Source organism: Hemitrygon akajei, chromosome 8 (assembly GCF_048418815.1).
Source record: "Hemitrygon akajei chromosome 8, sHemAka1.3, whole genome shotgun sequence".
Lineage (NCBI taxonomy): Eukaryota > Metazoa > Chordata > Chondrichthyes > Myliobatiformes > Dasyatidae > Hemitrygon > Hemitrygon akajei.
In genome coordinates this window covers 8,423,247-8,447,382 of record NC_133131.1, presented here as the reverse complement: position 1 = coordinate 8,447,382, position 24,136 = coordinate 8,423,247, and the positions used below count along the sequence as shown (strand labels likewise).

The 24,136-nt window shown below is 43.6% G+C and overlaps 1 protein-coding gene across 3 annotated transcripts in view; it reads right to left on the bottom strand.

The window, feature by feature from the left end:
- ppm1e (protein phosphatase, Mg2+/Mn2+ dependent, 1E) overlaps nt 1-24,136 on the bottom strand; it is a 159,586-nt gene that overhangs the window by 99,066 nt on the left and 36,384 nt on the right. For 2 of the 3 annotated variants that reach the window (XM_073053164.1, XM_073053163.1), the window contains exon 2: nt 16,616-16,719. The exons of the other annotated variant lie outside the window; for it this stretch is intronic. In XM_073053164.1, coding sequence (XP_072909265.1) covers nt 16,616-16,710 — 95 coding nt within the window. In that variant the 5' untranslated portion in view covers nt 16,711-16,719. The remainder of the gene's footprint in view (nt 1-16,615; nt 16,720-24,136) is intronic. 3 annotated transcript variants of the gene reach the window in all.

The window sequence follows — 24,136 nt, the reverse complement described above, 5'->3', positions numbered from 1 at the left end:
ATAAATGCAGAATAACAACAGAGGAACGGCTTCCTTCTTTTAAAGACTGTGCTGTCAAGGAATCTGCTAATGGCGACACCAGAACAGTGGTGACATGAGAAATTTGAAATTAAGCTGGCGAACTAACGGTAGAACCAGATTACTGAATGCCAGATTCAAGGTGGTCGAATTGTAATTTTATTTATTAACTGAAGGGTGTAATCAAATACAGTACAACAAAGAAAATCTTTCACATCTCATAAACTGCCTTTATTCCAGCAGCATGGTAACAAAGGCTATGTGTGTGGGAGCATTTCAGTTACTGTGTGGCCATGCACCCACCCATGCAGCTTAGAGGGAACAATGGTGGAAACTCCAAGAATTGATGGCTGGTTGTGAAACTGAACAGCTCTCAAGTCTATACCAGAAGTTTGGATCCCTGGTGAGAGGACTGATGGCTGAAATTGCTTGGACATTTGAACCTGGGCACATTCCTATACAGGAAGTCAGCATTCAGTGCACCACCAACCCATACTCTCTACGGGCCCAATACCTGCAGACTTAAAAAAACTACTGGCCCAACACCTTAATCCTATTTGTAGGCTTGCATCAGTTATATCCATTTTCCCTGGTCGTCCGGTCTGTGAAATTGGATGAAGAAAGTGGCAGGTTGGGTTAGTAAGTTTACAGGAGGCTGGTGGTGTTGTGGATAGTGTAGAACATAGTCAAAGGTTACAACAGGACATTGACAAGATGCAGATCTGGGCTAGGTGGCAGATGGGAGTTCAACCTGGAAGTGATTCACTTTGGAAACTCGAATTTGAAGGCAGAACACAGAGAGGACTCTTTGCAGTGTGGAGGAACAGAGGGATCACAGGGTTCACGTCCATAGATCCCTCAAAGTTGCTGCACAAGTTGATGGGGCTGTTAAGAAGATGTACGGTGTGTTGACCTTCATTAGTTGGGGGATTGATTTCAAGAGCCGCGAGGTAATGCTACAACTCTATAAAACACTGGTTAAAACACACTTGAAATATTGTGTTCAGTTCTGGTTGCCTCATTGTGAAGAGAACGTGGAAGCTTTAGGGAGGATGCAGAGGAGATTTACCAGGATGCTGCCTGATTTGGAGAGCAGGTCTTATGATGATAAGTTCAGCAAGCTCGGGCTTTTCTCTTTGGAGCGAAGGAGAATGAGAGGTGAATTGATAGAGGTGAACATGATAGATCAAGTGGACAGCCAAAGACTTTTTCCCAGGGCGGAAATGGTTAATACGAGGAAGAATAATCTTAAGGTGACTGAAGGAAAGTATGGGGGTGGGAATGTCAGAGATAAATCACAAACACGAGAAAATCTGCAGATGCTGTAAATCCAAAGCAACATACACAACACCAACTGAAACATCGACTGTTTACTCTTTTCCATAGATGCTACCTGACCTGCTGAGTTCCTCCAGCAGTCTGAATGTCAGAGGTTTTATTTTTACACAGGGAGTGGTAGGTGCATGGAACGCACTGCCACAGATCGTGGAAGAGGCAACTACATTAAGAGACACGTAAGAAACTCTCACATAGGGACATGGATGATAGAAAAATGGGGGGATCTGTGGGAGGGAAGGGTTAGATTAATCTTAGAGCAGGTTAAAAGGTCAGCACAACATCGTGGACTGACGGGCCTGTACTGTGCTGTAATGTTCTATGTTCTATAAAATATTTCATTAGTTGATGCTGAGGATAGTCTTGAACTTTGAATCTACCATCGGAGCCGCTCCTGAACTGACCAAGTATTGACATTCCAGAACAGCACTATAAAGCAAACAGGTTTAATGAATTCATACCCTTGTCCCGTCTTGCATCATGGTGATAACTGAACTGATGACTCCTTTAGTTAATGGTAGTCCAATACCACCATTACTAGGCTACTGACAGTCAGTGGGCGGTCTCGACCTCCTGATGTCTCTCCTATTGCAACACCCAATTAGCTGAAGATTTATTGTATTAAGAGCTTTCACCAGCTGCCCTCATCACTGTCAAATAAATTATTGTTAATTAACGCCGCAATGATTTAGTCTGAAATCGCATTTGAAAATACCCTCTGCAAAATCCACTGGTCTATCATAGGCCGTGTCTGATTCAGACCAGCGCTGTGATGGGCGTGTTATGTCCTCAGTACTAATGATTTCTCCAAGATGGGAACTTTCCTTGCCTTGTGGAAGATGTTAACAGTTCTTGCAAGTTCTGTCAAGAACGGAGTGGCAGAAGACTTCTTTTTTAATGATAAACACAAAGAACTCTGCAGGTGCTGGAAATACAAAGCAACACACACAAAATGCCGGTGGAACATCAGCATGTCAGGCAGCATCTATGGAGGAGAATGGGCAGTCGGTATTTCAGGCCAAGACCCTTCGATGGGGCTTTTATTAATGAGCTGGGGAGGAGGGTGTCAGGGTAGGGGTTGGATAGGGGTTAAGCAGATACCCTGTGTGAGTTAGGAACAAAGGAAAATGAAGAAAATGGTGGGGAGACAGGAGAGGGGGGATTAAAATGGAAAATAAATGGCACTATCAATCAGAGTGTGTTATTTAGTAGTGGAATAACAGGGCAATAAACATTGAAAATTAAGTATAAATTCTGTGCTACAGCAGATGATCCAGGCACATAAACAGATATATCACTCAAAGCACCAACATGGGCAACACAAAGTCCCAAATGTACTTCCAATAAGATGGCAACGCTGAAGATCAGAATCAAATTAATATCACTGGCATCACCGTGAAATTTGTTGTTTTGCAGCAGCAGTACATTGCAATACATAAAAATACAATAAATTACTATAAGAAATATATACAGTATAAAAATATATACCATATAAAAATTAAATTAAATTAAATAAGTTGTGCTAAAAAAGAGCGTAAAATACTGAGGTAGTGTTCAGTATTTGATGGCAGAGAGGAAGGAGCTGTTCTAACAATGTAGAGTGTGTGCCTTCAGGTTCCTGTACCACCTCCCTGATGGTAGCAATGAGAAGAGGGCATGTCCTGGGTGATGGGGGTCCTTAATGATAGATACCACCTTTTTGAGGCATTGTCTTTTGTAGATGTCCTTGATGCTGGGGAGGCTAGTGCCCAAGGTGGAGCTGACTGACTTTGCAAACTTTCTGCAGCTTTTTCTGATGCTGTGCAGTGAACCCTCCCCAGACCAGACAGTGATGCAACCCAGTTAGAACGCTGTCCATGGTACAAGTGTAGAAATCTGCACATGCCTTTGATAACCAACAGCAAGACAACAATTCTTGGTTATACCCTACCAGGCCACTTAAGTCATAGTCTCTATATGATAAGAAGATGGAAAAGCGTTGGGAAAAGTACAACAAAATGAAGAAGACTGACAACAAAATGGGGAGGTTATAATCATCAAGAAGATGTGATCGGGCTCATGTACCTTTCTTTGAAAGACGTAACTGAAGAATGTAATGATACAAATCTTTCCATATACAAAGGCCACTTCATTAGGTACACCTGTACTCCCATTCATTAAAGCAAATATCTAATCAGCCAATCATATGGTAACAACTCAATGCATAAAAGCATGCTGGCATGTTCAAGAGGTTCAGTTGTTGTTCAAACCAAACATTTGGAAAAAGAAATGTAATCTAAGTGACTTTGACTGTGGAATGATTGTTGGTGCCAGATGGGGTGGTTTGAGTATGCTCAGAAACTGCTGATCTCCTGGGATTTTAACGCACAAGAGTCTCTAGAGTTTACAGAGAAGTTTCTGGGAATTCTGGAAAAGGCGCAGGATAGCTATGTCCTGCAGATGAAGAAGTTCATAAATGGCAGGGACTGACAAAGGAAGTTAAGAACTGCATAAAAGCTAAGGAGAAAGCATATAAATTATCGAAAGTGAGTGGGAAGTTGGATGATTGGGAAGCTTTTAAAATCCAACAAAAGGCAATTAAAAAAGCTATAAAAAGTGGAAACGATGAAATATGAGGGCAGACTAGCCAATAATATAAAGCAGGATACTAAACACAAACAAGTGAAAATCTGCAGATGCCGGAAATCCAACCAACACACACAACATGCTGGAGGCATTCAGCAGTCCAAGCAGCATCCGTGGAAAAGAGTACAGTCAATGTTTCCGGCTGAAATCCTTTGGCAGTACTAGAGAAAAAGAGCTGAGGAGTAGATTTAAAAGTGGCGGGAGGGGAGAGAGACACACAGGGTCATTATGTGCTGGATGCTGGTGGTGGTGGGGGGGGGAGGGTAATCCTCCGAAAATTCCTTCATCTCTAATGGGATCCCACCACCAAGCACGTCTTTCCCTCCCTCCCACTTTCTGCTTTCCACAGGGATCACTGTACGTGACTCCCTTGTCCATTTGTCCCTCTCTACTGATCTCCCTCCTGGCACTTATCCTTGCAGGTGGAACAAGTGCTACACCTGCTCCTACAACTCCTCCCTCACTATCATTCAAGGCCCGAAACAGTCCTTCCCGGTGAGGTAATACTTCACGTGAGGCTGCTGGGGTCATATACTGTGTCTGGCGGTACCGGTGTGGCCTCCTGCATATCGGTCAGACCCAATATAGATGAGAGACTGTTTCACCAAGCACCTACACTCCGCCTGGCAGAAGAAGCGGGATCTCCCAGTGGCCACCCATTTTAATTCCACTTCCCCATCCCATTCCGATATGTCTATCCATGGCCTCCTCCACTGTTGTGATGAAGCCACACTTGGAGGAACACCACCTTATATTCTGTTTGGGTAGGCTCTAACCTGATGGCATGAATATTGATTTCCCGAACTTCTGGTAATGCCCCCACCCGCCCTTTGCTTCACCATTCCCCATCCCCTTTTCCATCTTTCACCTTATCTCCTTGCCCACCCATCACCGCCCTCTGGTGCTCCTCCCCCCTTTCCTTTTTCCCATGGTCTCTGTCCCTTTCACCAATCAACTTCCCAGTCTTTACTTCATCCCTCCCCCTTCAGGTTTCACCTATCACCTTGTGTTTCTCTCTCTCCTTCCCCCACCTTTTAAGTCTACTCTTCAGCAATTTTTCTCCAGTCTTGCCGAAGGGTTTCGGCCTGAAATGTCGACTGTACTCTTTTCCATAGATACTGCCTGGCCTGCTGAGTTCCTCCAGCATTTTGTGTGTGTTAAGCAGGATGCTAAATGTTTTTTCAGTTATATAAAGAGTAAAACGGGGGTGAGAGTTGATATTGGACCACTGCAAAATTATGTTGGTGAGGTAGAAATGGGGGACAAAGAAATGACAGATGAACTTTGCACCTGTCTTCACTGGAAGACAACAGCAGTGTACCAGAGATTGTGAGTGTCAGGGAATGGGAATGAGTGTCATTGCTATTGCAAAGAGAAAAGTTCTAGGCAAACTCAAAGGTCTTAAGGTGGATAAGTCACCTGGGCCAGGTGGACTACATCCCAGAGTCCTGAGAGAGGTTGTTCAAGAGATAACTGATGCATTTTTTCATGATCTTTCAAGATTCACTCGATTCTGGCATGGTCCCAGAGGACTGGAAGATTGCAAATGCCTCTCCTTTAAGAAGGGAGGAAGGCAAAAGAAAGGAAATTATAAGCCACTTAGCCTGACGTCAGTGACTGGGAAAGTGTTGGAGTCTATTATTAAGGATGAGGTTTCAATGTACTTGAAGACTAAAGATAAAATAAGTCAAAATCGGCATGGTTTCTGTAAAGGGAAATCTTGTCTGACTAATCTGTTGGGAGTTCTTTATGAAATAACAAGTTGGGTAGGCAAAGGAGAGGCAGTGGATGTCATTTACTTGGATTTTTAGGTATTTGATAAGGTGCCACACATAAGGCTGCTTAACACGACAAAATCCTATGACGTTACAGGAAAGATACTGGCATGGATAGAGGAATGGCTGACAGACAGGAGGCAGAGAGTGGGTATAAAAGGGGTCTTTTCTGGTTGGCTGCCGGTGACTAGTGGTGTTTCTCAGGGGTCAGTATTGGGTCTGCTGCTTTTCACATTGTTGTCAATGATTTAGATAATGGAATTAATGGCTTTGTAGCAAAGATAGGTGGAGGGGTAGGTAGTGCTGAGGAAGCAGTGTGATTGTAGAAGGATGTAGACATAGTGGAAGAATGGGCAAAAAAGTGGCAGATGGAATACAGTGTTGGGAAATGTATGATAATGCATTTTGGTAAGACACTGGTCAGGCTGCACTTGGGAGTATTGTCAACAGTTTTAGGCCCCATATCTCAGAAAGGTTGTATCATCATTGGAGAGTGTCCAGAGGAGGTTCACAAGGATGATTCCGGGAACGAAGGGGTGAAAATATGAGCAGCATTTGGCAGCTTTGGGTCTGTACTCACTGGAATTTAGAAGAATGCGGGGGTGGGGGAGGATCTCATTGAAACCTGCTGAATGTTGAAAGGATAGATAGGGTGGATGTGGAGAGGATGTTTCCTATGTTGAGTGTATCCACAACTAGAGAGCACAGCCTCCAAATTGAGGGGTGACCCTTTCGAACAGAGGTAAGGAGAAATTTTTTTAGCCAGAGAGTAGTAAATCTGTGGAATGTCCTGCCACAGAATGCAGTGGGGGCCAAGTCTGCAGGTATATAAGGCGGAAGCTGATAGTTTACTGGTTGGTCAGGGCATCAAAGAATATGGCGAGAAGGCAGGTTTATGGGGTTGAGTGGGATCCAGGATCAGCCATGATGGAATGGCAGAGCATACTCGCTGGGCTGAATGGCCTAATTCTGCACTCATGTCTGATGGTCTTATGATCTAATGGTGCAAAAAGCAAAAGCATCCAGTGAGCAGCAGCTCTGTAGATGAAAACACCTTGTTAATGGGAGAGGTCAGCAGTGATTGGTCAGACTGGTTCAAGCCAATAGGTAAGTGACAATAACTCAAATAACCACTGGTTAACACAGTGGCATGCAGAAGAGCATCTCTGAACACTGAACCTTGGAGTGGCTGGGCTACAGCAGCAGAAGACCATGAACATACACTCAGTGGCCATTATATTAGGTATAGGAGGTACAGAATAGAGTGGCCACTGAGTGTATGTATATAACAGGATCTCCTGGTTGCCACCCACTTCAACTCTCCTTCACATTCTCATTTGGATATGTCCATACGTGGCCTCCTCTACTGCCATGATGAGGCCAAACTCAGGTTGGAGGAGCAACACCTTATATACCCTCTGGGTAGCCTCCAGCCCCTTGTAATGAACACTGAATTCTCCAACTTCTGGTAAGTCCCTTCCTCTCCCTCCCACCATCACACTTTCACTCTGCCTCCTCTTCTAGCTGCCTATCACCTCTCTCATGATTCTGCCTTCTTCTACTACCTATAGTGCTTTCCCCTTCCATTCCTTCTTCACCTCTCCTGCCTATCCCCTCCCTGCTTCCCCTCCCCCACCCCTTGATGATTGGTTTTTCACCTGGCACCTTCCACCCTCCCCCTGGCCCCTGCCCCCTCCTTCTTCAATCCTGACCAAGGGTCTCGGCCCGAAACATTGACTGCTCCTTTCAACGGATGCTGCCCGACCTGCTGAGTTCATCCAGCTTGTTTGTACGTGTTGATTTGACCACAGCATCTGCAGTGTACTTTATGTATGTATATAAAGTTTTACATTACAGATATATGAATGTTTTCTTCATTGCTGAATAGAAAAGAAATAGATTTCTTATGAGTAAAACTGTGTGAATTTCTTACCAGTTTGGCCATGTCACAAACCTAACACTGGCTGTGTTCCTACCAATTCACCGAGCAAGTTGCTCTTAAATCTGACTGATGAGCACAACCAGGACCAGCAGCCCACAGGCAGCCACTAATCAATTCAGGAGAAACATCCTCATGCAGAGAGTGAAGAGATAATGGGTACCCTAACAATGGGAATAACAGAGGTGAACAATAATGTTAAACACAGAAGGGAGAAGGGATTAGAAGGATAGGGCGAAGGACTGCAATGAAAAGAAAGAGGTGCATGTTCATCACAAACACTGGCTAAGCTGAACTGTCCGATACAGTACCCGGTGAAAACTCAACCTATACCACTCCTGCATTTCTGAAGAAAATCAGAATGCATCTGAAAGTGGTTTGTTAGGGATGTAGTTTTTAGGATATGCAATGTCCATAAGACACAGGAACAGAATTAGGCCATTCAGCCCATTAAGTCTGCTCTGACATTCCATCATGGACTATGGACTACCTGTGGACTCACTTTCAAGGACTCTACAACTCGTGCTCTAATATTATTTATTTCTTTATTATTACTGTTATTTTGACTTTCTTTTTGTATTTGCACAATTTGTTATTTTTTGCCCATTTATTGTCCTTCAACCTCTTCAGATTTTCAACACCTGTAAAGAGAACTGGATACACAAAGTAGTGCCATCTCCCTAACTTTGACTTGCCTCTTTATGGATCTACCAGGCTCTTTATCCCCATGCAGCTGAAGGCTTTGCTCCCTCATTGTGTCAGCAGAGCACTAAGAGGTCTTAGTGTTTACTATTTTTAGTGGGACTGTGATCACATTCTACATTTCTGGTATTGATGCAAGTTACAATTAGAAGAAACCTTCCCACTGATTTTGCAATGTTGCTGACATATGAATCCTCCCCCAATGATTCAACACCATTCCACCTCACAAATACCGATTACACAGCTCTCCAGCTCAGCACTAAGTCAGTGCTGTATTACTGAGGCTCCCATTTTACTGGAGACATGTGAAACAAAGTGGCATCAATTGCTCTCTCAGGTATATACACAGTGGCCACTTTATTAGGTACAACTGCTCGCTAATGCATTTCATGTTGATGTGCCATTGAGCACACTGACATGAAACTTTGTCGCAGGAAAGCAGCATCCATCATCAGGGTCCTCCACCACCCAGGACATGCTCTCTTCTCACCGCTGCCATCAGGAAGAAGGTACAAGAGCCTCAGAACTTGCACCACCATGTTCAGGAACAGTTATTATCCCTCAACCATCAGGCTCTTGAACCAAAGAGAATAACTTCACTCAAGTTCACTTGCCCCATCACTGAAATGCTCCCACAGCCAAAGGACTCACTCTCAAGGACTCTTCATCTCACGCTCTTGATAATTATTGCTTATTTATTTATTATTATTGTTTTTTCTTTTTGAATTTACATAGTTTGTTGTCTTCTGTACTCTGATTGAACTCCCTAGTTAAGTGGTCTTTCCCTGATTCTGCTATAGTTATTATTCTATAGATTTGTTGATAATGCTCACAAGAAAATTAATCTCAGGTTGTATATGCTGACATATATGTACTCCGATAACAGAATCTACTTTGAACTTTGAACTTAATGCAAATATTTAACCAGCCAATCATGTTGCAACCACTCAGAACCAACATCAAAATGTGATCTAAGTGACTGACTGTAGAGTCATTCTTGGTGCCAGATGGGGTGGTTTGAGTATCTCAGAAACTGCTGACTTCCTGGGATTTTCATGCACAACAGTCTTAAGAGTTTACAGAGAATGGTGCAAAACACAAAAAAAACAACATCCAGTGAGTGGCAGTTCTCTGGATGAACAGGTTACAGATGCTGGAAGAGCTCAGTAGGTCAAGCTGCATTTTTGGGAGGAAAGGAATTGTAGGCATTTCAGGTCAAAACCCTTCATCAGGGCTTAAATGTTCAACCTGAAAAGTTTACCATATCTTGTCTTCTACAGATGCTGCTCGCCTTGCTGAGTTCCTCCAGCCAATGGTCTGTTTCTCACCCAGCTATCGAGGGCCAGCAATGATCCTTCAGTCAGAGATCTATAAAGCCAAACAATCTGCTCATTAACAGCATAATTTTGTGGGCTGAATGGTCTGCACTGTACTGTACTGTTCTATATTACATAACATAATCAGAATCAGAATCAGGTTTATTATCACCGGCATGTGATGTGAAATTTGTTAACTTAGCAGCAGCAGATCAATGTAATACATAACATAGAAAAGAAATAAAATTAAATTAATTACAACATACATATATTGAATAGATTAAAAACATGCAAAAAACTGAAATACTGTATATTTAAAAAAGTGAGGTGGTGTCTAAGGGTTCAGTGTCCATTTAGGAATCGGATGACAGAGGGGAAGAAGCTGTTCCTGAATCGCTGAGTGTGTGCCTTCAGGCTTCTGAACTTCCTTCCGGATGGTAACAGTGAGAAAAGTATAATGCCCTGGGCGTAATGCCCATTATTAAGGACGCTGCCTTGCTGAGACACCGCTCCCTGAAGATGTCCTGGGTACTTTGTAGGTTAGTACCCAAGATGAAGCTGACTAGATTTACAACCCTCTACAGCTTCTTTTGGTCCTGTGCAGTAGCATTCCCCCCCCCCCCATACCAGACAGTGGTGCAGCCTGTCAGAATTCTCTCCATGGTACATCTATAGAAGTTTTTGAGTGTATTTGTTGACATGCCAAATCTCTTCAAACTCCTAAATAAGAATACTCGCTGTCCCATTTGGGGGTCAGTCTGGCTATGAAATTTCCTAGATCACAAGTCATAAAGCTACAAAAAAGACTTTACACTTGAAGGAAAACACCTTGGGATCTCCAGAAGTTGTGGAAGATGTTGAAGAAATTAAAGTCTTTTCTAAACAATTTATCTTGTTGCCTTCCGTGCCACCTAGTCCTGTCCTGCTGATAGTCATTCATATCCAGGGAAGACTTCCAATCCATGGCCTCCCTCATTAAGCCCATAATTCTGTTCAAACCACAAGCCCCTTTTGTCTCCAAACCATAAGACCATAAAACATAGGACCAGAATTAGGCCATTCTATCACGGCTGATTTATAAACACCCTCAACCTCATTCCTCTGCCTTCTCCCCGTAACCTTTCATGCCCTGACTGATCAAGAACCTATCAACCTCCGCCTTAAATGCACCCAATGGCCTGTCCTCCACAGCCACCAGTAGCAATGAATTCCAGATTCACCACCCTCTGGCTAAAGAAATTCCTCCCCACATCTGTTATAAAGGGACGCCTTTCTACTCTTGAGGCTGGGTCCTCTGGTCCTAGATTTCCATCCTTTCCAACTCTAATATTTGATAAGTTTCAATGAGATTCCACCCTCCCACCCTATTCTTCTAAACTCCAGTCAACAGAGGCCCACCCAGAGCCATCAAACCCTCCTCATGTGTTAATCCTTTCATTCTCTTGAACTTCCTCTGGACCCCTGGAGTTCAACTGTAGAAAGGTGACCATTCTGAATAATCACAGGGTTCACACTTTACCATTTCTTAATCTGCACTCTCTGTTTACCAAGACCTGAATAGCTTCAAGTTAGCTGAGTGAATCTATCTATCCAAGTACAGTAGGTGGCTGGAGTGGGTAGGTCACGTGTTCCTTTCTGCACAAATAAGATTCATCAGAGTTATTCCTTAGGAACAGAATCATGTCCGACTGACCTTGCCGAAGTCAATGGTAAAGAAATAAACCCCTTACTAAATCCATTGTGGAGACCGCTGTCCAAAATATTCCAAACACCAACAGTTCACTAAAAGCACTAGCTAAGATTCACCCTCTAACCAAAATGATCAAACTTAATTAGAACAAAAGGACCAGTAGATACTGTAAATCTGAAACAAAAATACAGAATACTAGGAACACTCCACAGGTTAACATAGAGAGACATGGGTCAAATATTTTCCTCTCCTCTTGACCTGCTAAGATCTTACAGCACTTCTTGCCTTTGCTAGCAGAACAGATGATCTGGTCACTAAATGTTATCTTTGAAAGAACATAATAACATCGTATAAATTTGTTGCAGGAGTGGGCTATCTTGTCCGTAGAGCCTGCTTCGTCACTCAAAAAGATCATAGCTGAACTGGCTGTGGGCTCAGCTCTACCTACCTGGCTTTCCCCCATAATCCTTAAATTCACCTCTATGCAAAAATCTGTTCAACTGTGTCTTAAATATATTTAATGACATAGCCTCTACTGCCTCCCTGGGCAGGAAGCTTGTTGTGTACAAATGTAAAGACCATGCTTCCTAGATTATAATAAGTATTTATTCTCCAAAAAGTAAATTATTGGGTGCAAACCACTTCAGGATGTTATATTGTGGCTGGCACCATCATCCTGCCTCTTTAACACAGTAAACCATTCCAAGGGCCTTCACGGGAGCAGGTAGGGGAAAATGGGCCAATTCCTAGTGGGAGGCTACAGGCATCAGTTCTGAGTTTACAGCTATATGCAGTTTATTTTAATTACAAGAGTGTGGTGTATCCAAGTTTGGTGATGTCAGAATCGGAATCAGAATCAGGTTTAATATCACCAGCATATGTTGTGAAATTTGTTGGCTTTGCAGTAGCAGTACTATGCAATACATGGTGATAGAGGGAAAAAAACTGATTTACAGTAAGCATAATGTTTTATATAGTTAAATAAGTAGTGCAACAACAGAAATAAAAAAGTAGTGAGATAGTGTTCATGGGTTCAATGTCCATTCAGAAACTGGATGGCAGAAGAGAAGAAGCTGTTCCTGAATTGAGTGCATGCCTTCCTGTTGACAGCAATGAGAACAAGGCGTGACCTGGGTGATGGGGGTCCTTAATGATGGACATCACTTTTCTGAGGCATTGCTCCTTGAAGATGTCTTGGACACTCTGGAGGCTAGTGTCCATGATGGAGCTGACTGAGTTCACAACTCTCTGCAGCTCATTTTGATCCTGTGCCGTAGCTCCCTCACCCCCACATACCAGACAGTGATGCAGCCAGTTAGGATGCTCTCCACAGTACATCTGTAGAAATTCTTGAGTATTTTTGCTGACTTATCAAATCTCCTCAAACTCCTAATGAAATATGGCTGTTGTCATGCATGTAGCTGCATCAATACATTGGGTCCAGGTTGGTAAGAGGGGAAGCGAACTATGAGCAGTCAGCAGAGTCTGAAAAGGATTATAGCCAGGTGAAGCAAATGGACAAAGATAACAGATACAGTCCCAAATAAAAAGTGAGGATATTTGCCTATGTTTTTATCATTAGATAAAATCTGGCACTGGATCAAAATAGCAAATATTACCACAGGTGTGCAAAAGCTTGAAGGAATTAAAATTTCAAGGATGTCTTGAAACTGCAGGGTAAAGTAGAGGATGCTATCTTGAACCTTAGAACACTCAATGAGTGTCAAGTCTTCTGAGAGAGCTCTAATGGATCATGCCACATGAAATAGTTTTTCCTCCATCAGTCCAAAATTGCCAGTCCCTTTTACTCAAGGGCCCTGGAGAGGTGTATTGAGCTATTGCCAGTTTATTAATAGTGGTGAACACCATTAAATATACACAACTCTACAGACGTTTGCAGGGAAGCATTTAAAATGAAAGAGGAAAAACTTTCTTTCATCAAAAACCTACTGCACAGTGACTGCGTTAGACCATTATGATTTCAGATCAGACTTACAGAAAGCCAAGGCAGAGAACCCAAAAAGTCTCCCAGGCAACCAGCTGAAGATATCCTTCACCTCACAACGTGTTAGGACATTGAACATCGAACAGTACAGCACAGTGCAGGCCCTTTGGTCCAAGATGTTGTGCTGACCTTTTAACCTACTTCATGATCAATCTAACCATACCCTCCTACAGAACCTCCCATTTATCTATCACCCATGAGTTTCTTAAATGCCCCTAATCTACCTCTACCACCATCCCAGCAGAGCATTCCATGCATCCATCAGTCTGAGTAAAGAACTTACCTCTGACATCCCCCCCCTATATTTTCCTCCATTCACCTTAAAATTATGTCCCCTTGTATTAGCCATTTATACCCTGGGGAAAAATCTCTGGCTAGCCACTCGATCTATGCCTCTTATCATCTTGTACACCTCTATTAAGCCACCTCTCATTCTTCTTCACTCCAAAGAGAAAAGCCCTGGTTCACTCAACCTTTCCTCATAAGATGTGCTCTCTAGCCCAGGCAGCATCTTGGTAAATCTCCGCACCCACTCTAAAGCCTTCACATCCTTCTTATAATGAGGTGACCATAACTAAGTGTGGTCTCCAACTGTGGATTTAACCAGGATTTTATAGAGTTGCAGCTCTTGAACTCAATCCCCGACTAATGAAGGCCAACACACTATGCACCTTCTTAAAAGCATTGATCCCTGTGGTGCCTGAGTACTCTCAGCATGCCAACCTGTCAATAATCTACTTATTCCCACTCTTTCTGTGCATAATACCACAAATTTCACATTCTGTAATGTTATTCATCAACTTGCTGTGTGACTCCTTATTGAACACATTTTGAAAATTCAAAAACACTCCATTCACTGTTTCTCTCTATCTGCTGTACGTATGCACTCAACAGATTAGTCAAAATGTTTTTCCTCTGGAAATCCATTCTGATGTTGTTCCATCTTGTATTTCTTTTCTACGTTTCCATTATCATATTCTTCAATATACACTCAGTGGCCACTTAGTTACCTCCTGTACCTAATAAAGTGGCCACTGAGTGTATGTCTGTGCTCTTCTGCTGCTATAGCCCATTTGCTTCAAGGTTCAATCTTTTGTGTGATCAGAGATGCTCTTCTGCACACCACTGCTGTAATGTGTTGTTATTTGAGTTACTGTCACTTCCTGTGCAGGTTGGTGATATCCTCCTCGCTGACGATCAACACTGGGGTACCACAGGGGTATGTGCTTAGCCCACTGCTCTACTCTCTGTATACACATGACTGTGTGGCTAGGCACAGCTCAAATACCATCTATAAACTTGCTGACAATACAACCATTGTTGGTAGAATCTCAGGTGGTGACGGGAGGGCGTACAGGAGTGAGACTTGCCAACTAGTGGAGTGCAGCAACAACCTGGCACTCAACGTCAGTAAGATGAAAGAGCTGATTGTGGACTTCAGGAAGGGTAAGTCGAAGGAATACATACCAATCCTCACAAAGTGAGCAGCATCAAGTTCCTGGGTGTCAAGATCTCTGAGGATCTAACCTGGTCCCAACATATCAATGTAGTTATAAAGAAGGCAAGACAGTGGCTATACTTTATTAGGACTTTGAAGAGATTGGCATGTCAACAAATACACTTAAAAACTTCTATAGTTGTACCGTGGAGAGCATTCTGACAGGCTGCATCAGTGTCTGGTGTGGAGGGGCTACTGCACAGAACCTACAGAAGGTTGTAAATCTAGTCAGCTCCATCTTGGGTACTAGCCTACAAAGTACCCAGGACATCTTCAGGGAGCAGTGTCTCAGAAAGACAAGGGTCCATTATTAAGGACCTCCAGCACCCAGGGCAAGCCCTTTTCTCACTGTTACCATCAGGCAGGAGATACAGAAGCCTGAAGGCACACACTCAGTGATTCAGGAACAGCTTCTTCCCCTCTGCCATCCAATTCCTAAATGGACATTGAAACTTTGGACACCACCTCACTTTTTTTTTAATATACACTATTTCTGTTTTTGCACATTTAAAAAAATCTATTCAATATACATAATTGATTTACTTGTCCATTAATTATTTATGTTAATTTTTAAATTATTTTTTTTTTCTCTCTGCTAGGTTATGTATTGCATTGAACTGCTGCTGCTAAGTTAACAAATTTCATGTCACATGCCAGTGATAATAACCTTATTCTGATTCTGATTTCTGTCAGCTCGAACCAGTCTGGCCATTCTCCAGGACCTCTCTCAGCAACAAGGTTTTTTCACCCACCGAACAACCATTCACTGCATGTTTTTTGGTTTTTGCACCATTCTCTGTAAACTGTAAAGTCTGTTGTGCATGAAAATTCCAGAGATCAGCAGTTTCTGAGATAGTCAAAGCACCAACAATCACTCCACGGCCAAAGTCACTTGGATCACATTCTTTCCCCATTCTGATGTTTGGACTGAACGGCAACTGAAGCTCTTGACCACGTCTGCATGCTTTTATGCATTGAGTTGCTGCCACGTGATTGGCTGATTAGATATTTGTATTAATGAGCAGGTGTACAGGTGTTCCTAACACAGTGACCACCGAGTGTAGATTTCAGCAGCTAATGTTGAGCTGACAACTCTGTAATTCTCCCTTCTTAAACTGTGGGTTTTGTATCTATTTCCTGACAATCATCGAGAACCATTTCACAATCTATAGAACTCTGGAAGATGGCAACCAGGGCATTCACTATCTCCAAAGCTATCTCCTTCCAGCATTTGGAACTTATCAGCTTTCAAGTTCACCAACTTCATTGGTACTATATATTGAATAATATTTACTTATTACTGATGCACCATCAATAACTCACGCTGAGACTTAGGAAGCGAGATATCGGCTTTTATTGACTGGAAGAATAAACAGCACTACATCCTGGGGAAAATGAGGGAGAGCAGCAGCCCACAGTCGCCTTTATACAGGGGTCTGTGGGAGGAGCCACAGGAGCAGTCAGCAGGGTCTGTGGGAGGAGCCACAGGAGCAGTCAGACAGGTATATCTAGTTCACCACAATTACTAATTAATTTATTTAGAGAATCAGTGCTTCGGGTCCACCCAGTAACCCTCCTGATCAAGGGACAACTTAAGGCTGATTTATACTTGTGCATCGCATCTATGCCGTAGGTATTGCGTACCCTACGCCGTACCTACGCCGCACCTTATGCCGTAGGGTGACGTGCACCTCTCCAGAAAAGTTACTCACGCGTCGCAGCGATGCAGACCGCAACAACTGTGATTGGTCCACTTGGTAGCATCGCACTTCCTCCTACACATTTCCAGTTGCTTCTTCTCCACCATGTCGGTAGGCTGTGTGTACACCGATACGAAATAGATTAATCAAATCGTCAAATCCACCTGCCGACATGCGAAAATGTTTGAAATGCATTTCCTCATCCATGTCTCTCACGAAGAGACTCAACACAGTGACAGAGAAACCCCATCACCAACTAGCGTTTTGGCGCACACCAACGCATGCTCGCTACGGCGTAGAGCGACGCAGAAGTGAAAATGAGGGTTATGGGGTAGGGTGCGGTGTAGCCCGTACACACAAGTATAAATCAGCCTTTACAGTGACCAATTAACCTGTGAAGTAGTATGTCTTTGAACTGTGGGAGGAAACCAGAGCTCCCAGACGAAACCCATGCGGTCATGGGGAGAACGTACTAGCTCCTTACAGACTTGAACTCCGAACTCTTGACATTTTTGTTAGCCCTTTCATTTAGGATTTTATTCAGTTATTCATTGAGATATAGCGCGGACCTGACCCCCCCAACCCTTCCAGCCGCACCACGCGGCAATCTGCGGTTTAACACCAGCCTCGTTACAGGGCGACTTACAATGACCAATTAACCTGCTAACCGGTAATCTTTGAAAGGAAGCCGGAGCACCCGGAGAAAACGCACACAATCACTGGGAGAACATAACAAACTCCTTACAGGCAGCAGCAGGAATTGATGCCGGGTCACTGGTACTGTAAAGCGATGTTCTGCTGTACCACCTGGCAGGTTTTACATGCTTTCTGTAAAAAGGCTTATTATTTTTCTCTGCCTTTTCCTGCACCCATTATTAATTCAATCTTCCTGTAAGTGGCCCATACTTGTCAGTGCTCGTACATCTTTTGGAGGTGATTGATGGAAGAACGAACTGGGAGAACATCAGGAACATAAGAGATAGGAGCAGGAGTAGGCCATCCGGCCCATCAAGCCTGCCCCACCATTCAATAAGATCATGGCTGATCTGTCCGTAAACTCAGCTCCATCTACCTGCCTTTTCCCCATAACCCTTAATTCCCTTACTATGTAAAAACCTATCTAACTGTCTCTTAAATATATTCAGTGAAGAAGCCTCAACTGCTTCCCCGGGCAGAGAATTCCACAGATTCACCAGTCTCTGGGAAAAACAGTTTCTCATCTCCGTCCTAAATCTCCTCCCCTGAATCTTGAGGCAAAGTCCGCTAGTTCTAGTCTCACCTTCCAATGGAAACAACTTTCCTACTTTTTTTTATCTATCCCTTTCAAAATTTTGGAGGGTAGCCACATTAGCGTAATGGTTAACGTGATGCTATTACAGCTCAGGGCGTACTGGAGTTTGGAATTCAATTCTGGCGCCGTTATGTAAAGGCATCTCTATGTTCTCCCCGTGGAATTTGTGGGTTTTCTTCAGCCCTCCGGTTGCCTTCCACAGTCCAGATTAGTACCGGGTATGTTAACTGGTCATTGTAAACTGTCCTGTGATTTGGTTAGTTGGGGGTTACTGGGGCAGTGTGGCTCAAAGGGCCAGAAGGGGTTACTACAGTACAGCTGTATTGTTAAATAAATTCTTTTAAAACAATGACAGAAGATGAGGGAGGAAATTTTTAGTTAAAATACCAGAAACTATCTGAGGAATGTTTATTTTTTGTTGCTGCTTTGCTGCCCTTCACCAGTCTAATACCAGACTAGGTCAAAATGTCTGATACTAAGCAGCATGTATTTAAGATAAGATCAAAGGAGATATGCTGGGCAAGTTCTTTTTACGCGGAGAGTGGTGGGTGTCTGGAATACACTGCCAAGGGTGGCGGTAGAAGCAGATACAACAGTGATGTTCAAGAAGCATTTAGGCAGGCTCATTTATGTGCAGGTTAACGCACACAAATGCTGAAGGAATTCAGCGGGTCAGGCAGCATCCACGGAAAGGGCTGAACAGTCTGCGACCCTTCATCAGGACCAGTCTCGACTTGAACGGTCGAATGTTTATTCCTCTCCATGGATGCTGCCTGACCTGCTGAGTTCCTCCAGCATTTTGGGTGTTACTCTGGAGGTCCAGCAGCCGCACAGTCTCCGGTGTTTCTGAATATGCAGAGAAGTATGGATCATGCGGAGGCAGAAGAAATTAATTTAGTTAGGTATTTAATTACAAATTTAATCTGGCCAAAACATCATGGCTGAAGGGCCTGTCCCTGTGCTGTAATGTTCTACATTCTAACGTGAAGAAAATTATTTATCGGGATACAGCGCGGGGTAGGTGCTTTGAGCTACACTGCCCTGAAACCACCAATTTAACCCTAACCTAATCATGGAACAATTTACAATGACCAACTAACCTACGAACTGGAAGGCCTTTGGACAGTGGGGGGAAACCCACACAGTCCTGGAGAGAACGTACAAACTCCTTACAGACAGTGTGGGTGGGGTGGAATTGAACCCGGGTTGCTGGTACTGTACAGCATTGTGCTAACCATGTGATATCCAAAATGCTGAGAGCATCAGATACAGCCAGGTTTGTGGCACCAGACAATATTCTGACTGTGGCACAGAGAACTTGCATTCCACATCTATCTCTGTGGTACTAGCCAAACTGTTCCAGTATACTGTAATTACAACACAGGCATTAACCTGACAATGCGGAAAATTACTCAGGTATGGCCTGTCCTCATAAAGAAGAATGCCTTTAACTAGGAGAGGAGTCATCGGGACGCCGTCACGACGGTGTTTTTTTAGCAGCCTTTCTTATTTTTACGAGGCCGAGTTGCTCAGAATCGCTGATCTCCTGGGGCTATCATGCACAACGATCTCTAGTTTACAGAGAATGGTGCGAGAAACAAAAAAAAAACATCCAGTGAGCTCTTGGGCAAAAACACCTTATTAATGAGAGAGGTCAGAGGAGAATGGCCGGACTGGTTCGAGCTGACAGGAAGGTGACAGTAACTCAAATAACCACGTATTACAACAGTGGTGTGCAGAAGAGCATCTTTGAATGTACCACACATCAAACCTGGAAGTGGAAGGGCTACAACAGCAGAAGACCACAAAAATACACTCAGTGGCCACTTTATTTGGTACAAAGGGTATCTTATAGTGGCCATGGAGTGTAAAACTGCTGATTCAAAACAGATCCAAGACGGTACACCCTGCAATTAGTGATTTAACCTTTTACACCCCAAAGTCCTTTTGTCATCTGCAAGACCTATCTAAACCATGGTAGAATATTCTCCACATCTGTATGAATTCTTGAGTTTCAACAGCACTCGAGAATGAAGTTCTCAAGCACTCAAGTTTGAAACCAACCCTGCCAAAGCAACCCAATTGATTGGTGACACAACATTTTAACTACCCTAAGCTTTCATTCCCTCCACCATTGTTACTGTGACTTATACAAGCTTTGATGACTTGTGTAGGCTACTCTGAGAGCTCCTCACAAGCCTGCAGCCTCCAGCAATCAAAGGATCTGGGCAGCAGGCTCACAGGAAGACACTGCCATGTCAGAATCAGATTTATTAACATTGAATTATCCGATGTGAAATTGAAAGTTCAAAGTTCAATGTAAATTTATTACCAAAGTGTGTATCTGTCACCATATGCAATCCTGAGATTCATTTTCTTGCAGGCATTCACAGTAGAACAAAGAAATACAATAGAAGCAATGAAAAGCTACACGCAAAGACTGACAAACATCCAATGTACAGAAGAAGACAAACTGTGCAAATACAAATAAATTGATTGATTGATGGGTAGACAGATAAATAAAACCGCGAGCTTGAGTTATAGAGGCCTTGGAGGTTGTGAACTCAGTTCAGCGCTGAGGTGACTGAAGTTATCCATACTGCTAAAGGTAATAACTGTTCCTGAATCTGGTGGTGTGGGCCCTAAATTTGTCATTTTGCAGCAGTAGTACAGTGAAAAGGCATTAAATTACAATATTAAATAGTGCAAATGAAGAGGTAGTGTTCCTGAGCTCATGGACCTTAGAAATCTGACGGCAGGGTACTGTGGGAAGAGGTTGCTGCCGCAGGTTCAGGCTACTGTATCTCCTCCCTGATGACAGGAGCGAGAAAAGATCACATCCAGATAGCGAGGGTCCCTTGTGACTGATGCTGCCTTCTTGAGATCCCCTCGATGATGGGGAGGTTGTGCTCATGATGGAGCTGAGTCTGCAGCCTCTCTCCATCCTATGCATTGGAGCCTCCGTACCAGTGCACATCTATAGAAATCTGTAAGAGTTTGGAGAGATACCAAATTTTCTCAAGCTCCTAATGAAGTAGGGTTGGGACAGGAATGACCTGCACAACCTTGCCCCCAGCACTGGAATACTACAGACCACCTCTTGCACTACCATAAACCTGTCTCTGTGTCTTCTTTTTGCTCTGATTTTTTTACAATCGTTTTCCCCTTCTCTCTCTCTCGTCTTGTATAATGTGCAGTATGTATAACTGTCTCATGTAACATACAGTATGTATAATTTATCTGCCTGTCTATTAATTTATTTATTGAGATACAGTGGGGGGAAAGGCCCCTCCAGCTGCGCTGCTCAATTTAACCTGTATCACAGGACCATTTACGTCTTCAGACTGGGAGGAAACCAGGGCATCCGGAGGAGAGCCGTGCAGTCATGGGGAGGACGTACAAACTCCTTACAGGCAGCAACAGGGACTGACTCTGGGTCGTCGGTACTGTAAAATGTTGTGCTAACCACCATGCTGCTATTCTGTGTGCTGTGCCCCTCAGTTCTTGTGACGCTGCCGCAGCCAAGTTCTTCATTGTACCAGTACCTCACTCTACCTGTGCACACCGCACAGTGAACTCGACAGCCTGCATGTCCCCCTCCAAGTCTCACAACATCCTGACTTGGAAATCCTGTAACCGCGCACGCCACCCCCCCAAATACCTCAAGGCAAGGGGTTCACCAAAACCTTCATGAGAAAAATTTGGAACAAGCAATAAATGATAATGAAGCCCATCTTCTGACAATTGGATAGAGAAATGGAAGAGACGCTGAAGAAAGAACAGGCTCCCACATCCCGATGATGTCTCCCTTCAGAGACCATGCAATATATAAAGCTCTAATTATGTTAAATGCACTGGCCGCCCCCTCACTATCTGAAAGATGTCATTCGGAGCAGTTTGCTTTATTCGCTTTCCCTGAATCACAGCGTTAGTAATTACTAACATCCCACACACATGGGTAACTACCTAACACTGCCTAACATTTTCAGTGCTGGAGTTCTCACAGACAGGCCAGCCGCCCACAGCCCATGACAGTAGCCAATGAGCAGACAATATGAGAACATTCTGCTACTTTGCATTCAATCCCTCACTCCAAATCCTGCCATCAAATCACTTGGCTGCAAGTCAGTAGGGGAGTCGTTAACAGGTGACTGAAGTGTTGGGGGGGGGGGGGGTTATGAGAAGGAGAAAATATGACAAATGTCTGTTCCAGGTTCAGGTTCATTTATTTACCACATGTACATGGAAACACACAGTGAAATGTGTGGATGCGGTAACATCCAGAACGAACTGAGGATGTGCTGGGGGCAGCCCGCAAGTATCGCCACACATTTGGGCACTGACATTGCATGCCCACAACGTTTGGCAGAACAACACGGAACATAACAAAATGGAGCACAGTAAATGACAAAACAACAGCAGCAAAACAAACCCCTTTCCTAACACACACGTATGGACAGGCCTCCATTCTCCAGTCTTCAACCACTGGGCCTCAATTTCCAGACTTCCAACTGACCCTTGGATTTTGATCTTTGGTACTGACCCCTAGACTAGCAGATGATAGGTCCAGGCTCCGGGCTCGAATGAACATCCACTCGCAGGATCCACCAACATGGGACAGCCCAATTTCCACAGATGTCCTTCGTCACTGGCCGTTGAGCGCAGAGCAGAGGCCTAGACTCCAGATACCCTTTGTCCTCATGACCACACCACTAGGGTTCACCTGAAGCACACTCAGTGGCTATTTTATTCTGTACCTCCTGTACCTATAAAGTGGCCACCAAGGGCATGTTCGTGGTCTTCTGCTGCTGTAACCCATCCACTTCCAAAGTTCGATGTGTTGTTACGTCACTGTTGTTAACGCATGGTTATTGGAGTTACTGTCACCTTCCTGTCAGCTTGAACCAGTCTGGCCATTCTCCTCTGACCTCTCTCATTAACAAGGTGTTTCCTCCCAAAGAACTGCTGTTCACGAGATATTTTGTTTGTTTATCACACCATTCTCTGTAACTCTAGAGATTGTTGTGCATGAAAATCTCAAGAGATCAGAGGCTTCTGAGATACTCTAACCAACCAGTCTGGCACCAAATATCATTTCATGGTCAAAATCACTTAGGTCATACTTCTTCCTCATTCTAATATTTGGTCTGAACAACAACTGAATCTCTTGACCACGTCTGCATGCTTTTATCCACTGAGTTGCTGCCACATGATTGGCTGATTAGATATGTACTTTAACGAGCAGTGTACAGGGGTACCACCAACTCCAGGTTGTATACTGTATGCATTCTCTAATATTAAAATGGACCCATTTGAGTATGTTATGGAATGTCCTGGAAGCCACAGGAGAAATACAAGCGTTTCATTCCACTAACATGAGAAAATCTGCAGATGCTGGAAATCCAGAGCAACACAAACAAAATTGACTGTTGTGTGGCATTAACTTGGCCAGGGATGGTCCCATGCCCAGCTGCGAATGGGGGAGGGTTGGGCATGGGGCTAGCAACCTCACCCTGTAAAAGCCCAGAGCTACAGAAATCCCAACAGAAGGTCCAAAGACCTCATCTCTGGAAGAGGAAGAATCTTCACCTAGAAGATGGGCCATACCTAAGGACATCTTGAAAGACTGGACCCTGGCAAGCTGCCATCTATGTCCCAGTAGGGGTGATGGGCTTAAGAGGAATAGGAGGTTTTGTAGAATTTCCTGCATAGGAAAGTAGTAGAAGCTACCTCATTAAATATATTTAAGATACAGCTACATGGTTAGCCCGGTATCATGGGGCTTGTACTGTGCTGTAATGTTCTATGTTCTGTAGATTTTTGCAAAGCAGGAGATTTAAGAGTGATGGGGAAAGGGCAGGTAGGTGGGTCTAAATTCATGGCCAGAGATCTTATTGAATGGTGGAGCAGGCTGGATGGATCAGTTGGCCAACTCCTGCAACGAGTTCTTATGTTTGAGATCTTAACCAAAACAAATTCTTTTAACGGCTCCATTAGGCAAAGTGCCCTACAAACTCATTAAGTAATCGCTGTTACTATCACTGACGCTGATTCCTAGTAAAAGGTTGGACAGACTGCGCCACAACTTTCATAACGTCTGGAAGTTCTGAATTTCATAATTCAAGGTTCAAGGTTGTTTAGTGTCATTTCCAATAGTCAAGTGTAAAGGAGAACAAAATAATTGTTACTCCGAATCTGATGGAGCACAAAAAAAAATAATGAGATAAAGGACACAATAAAAA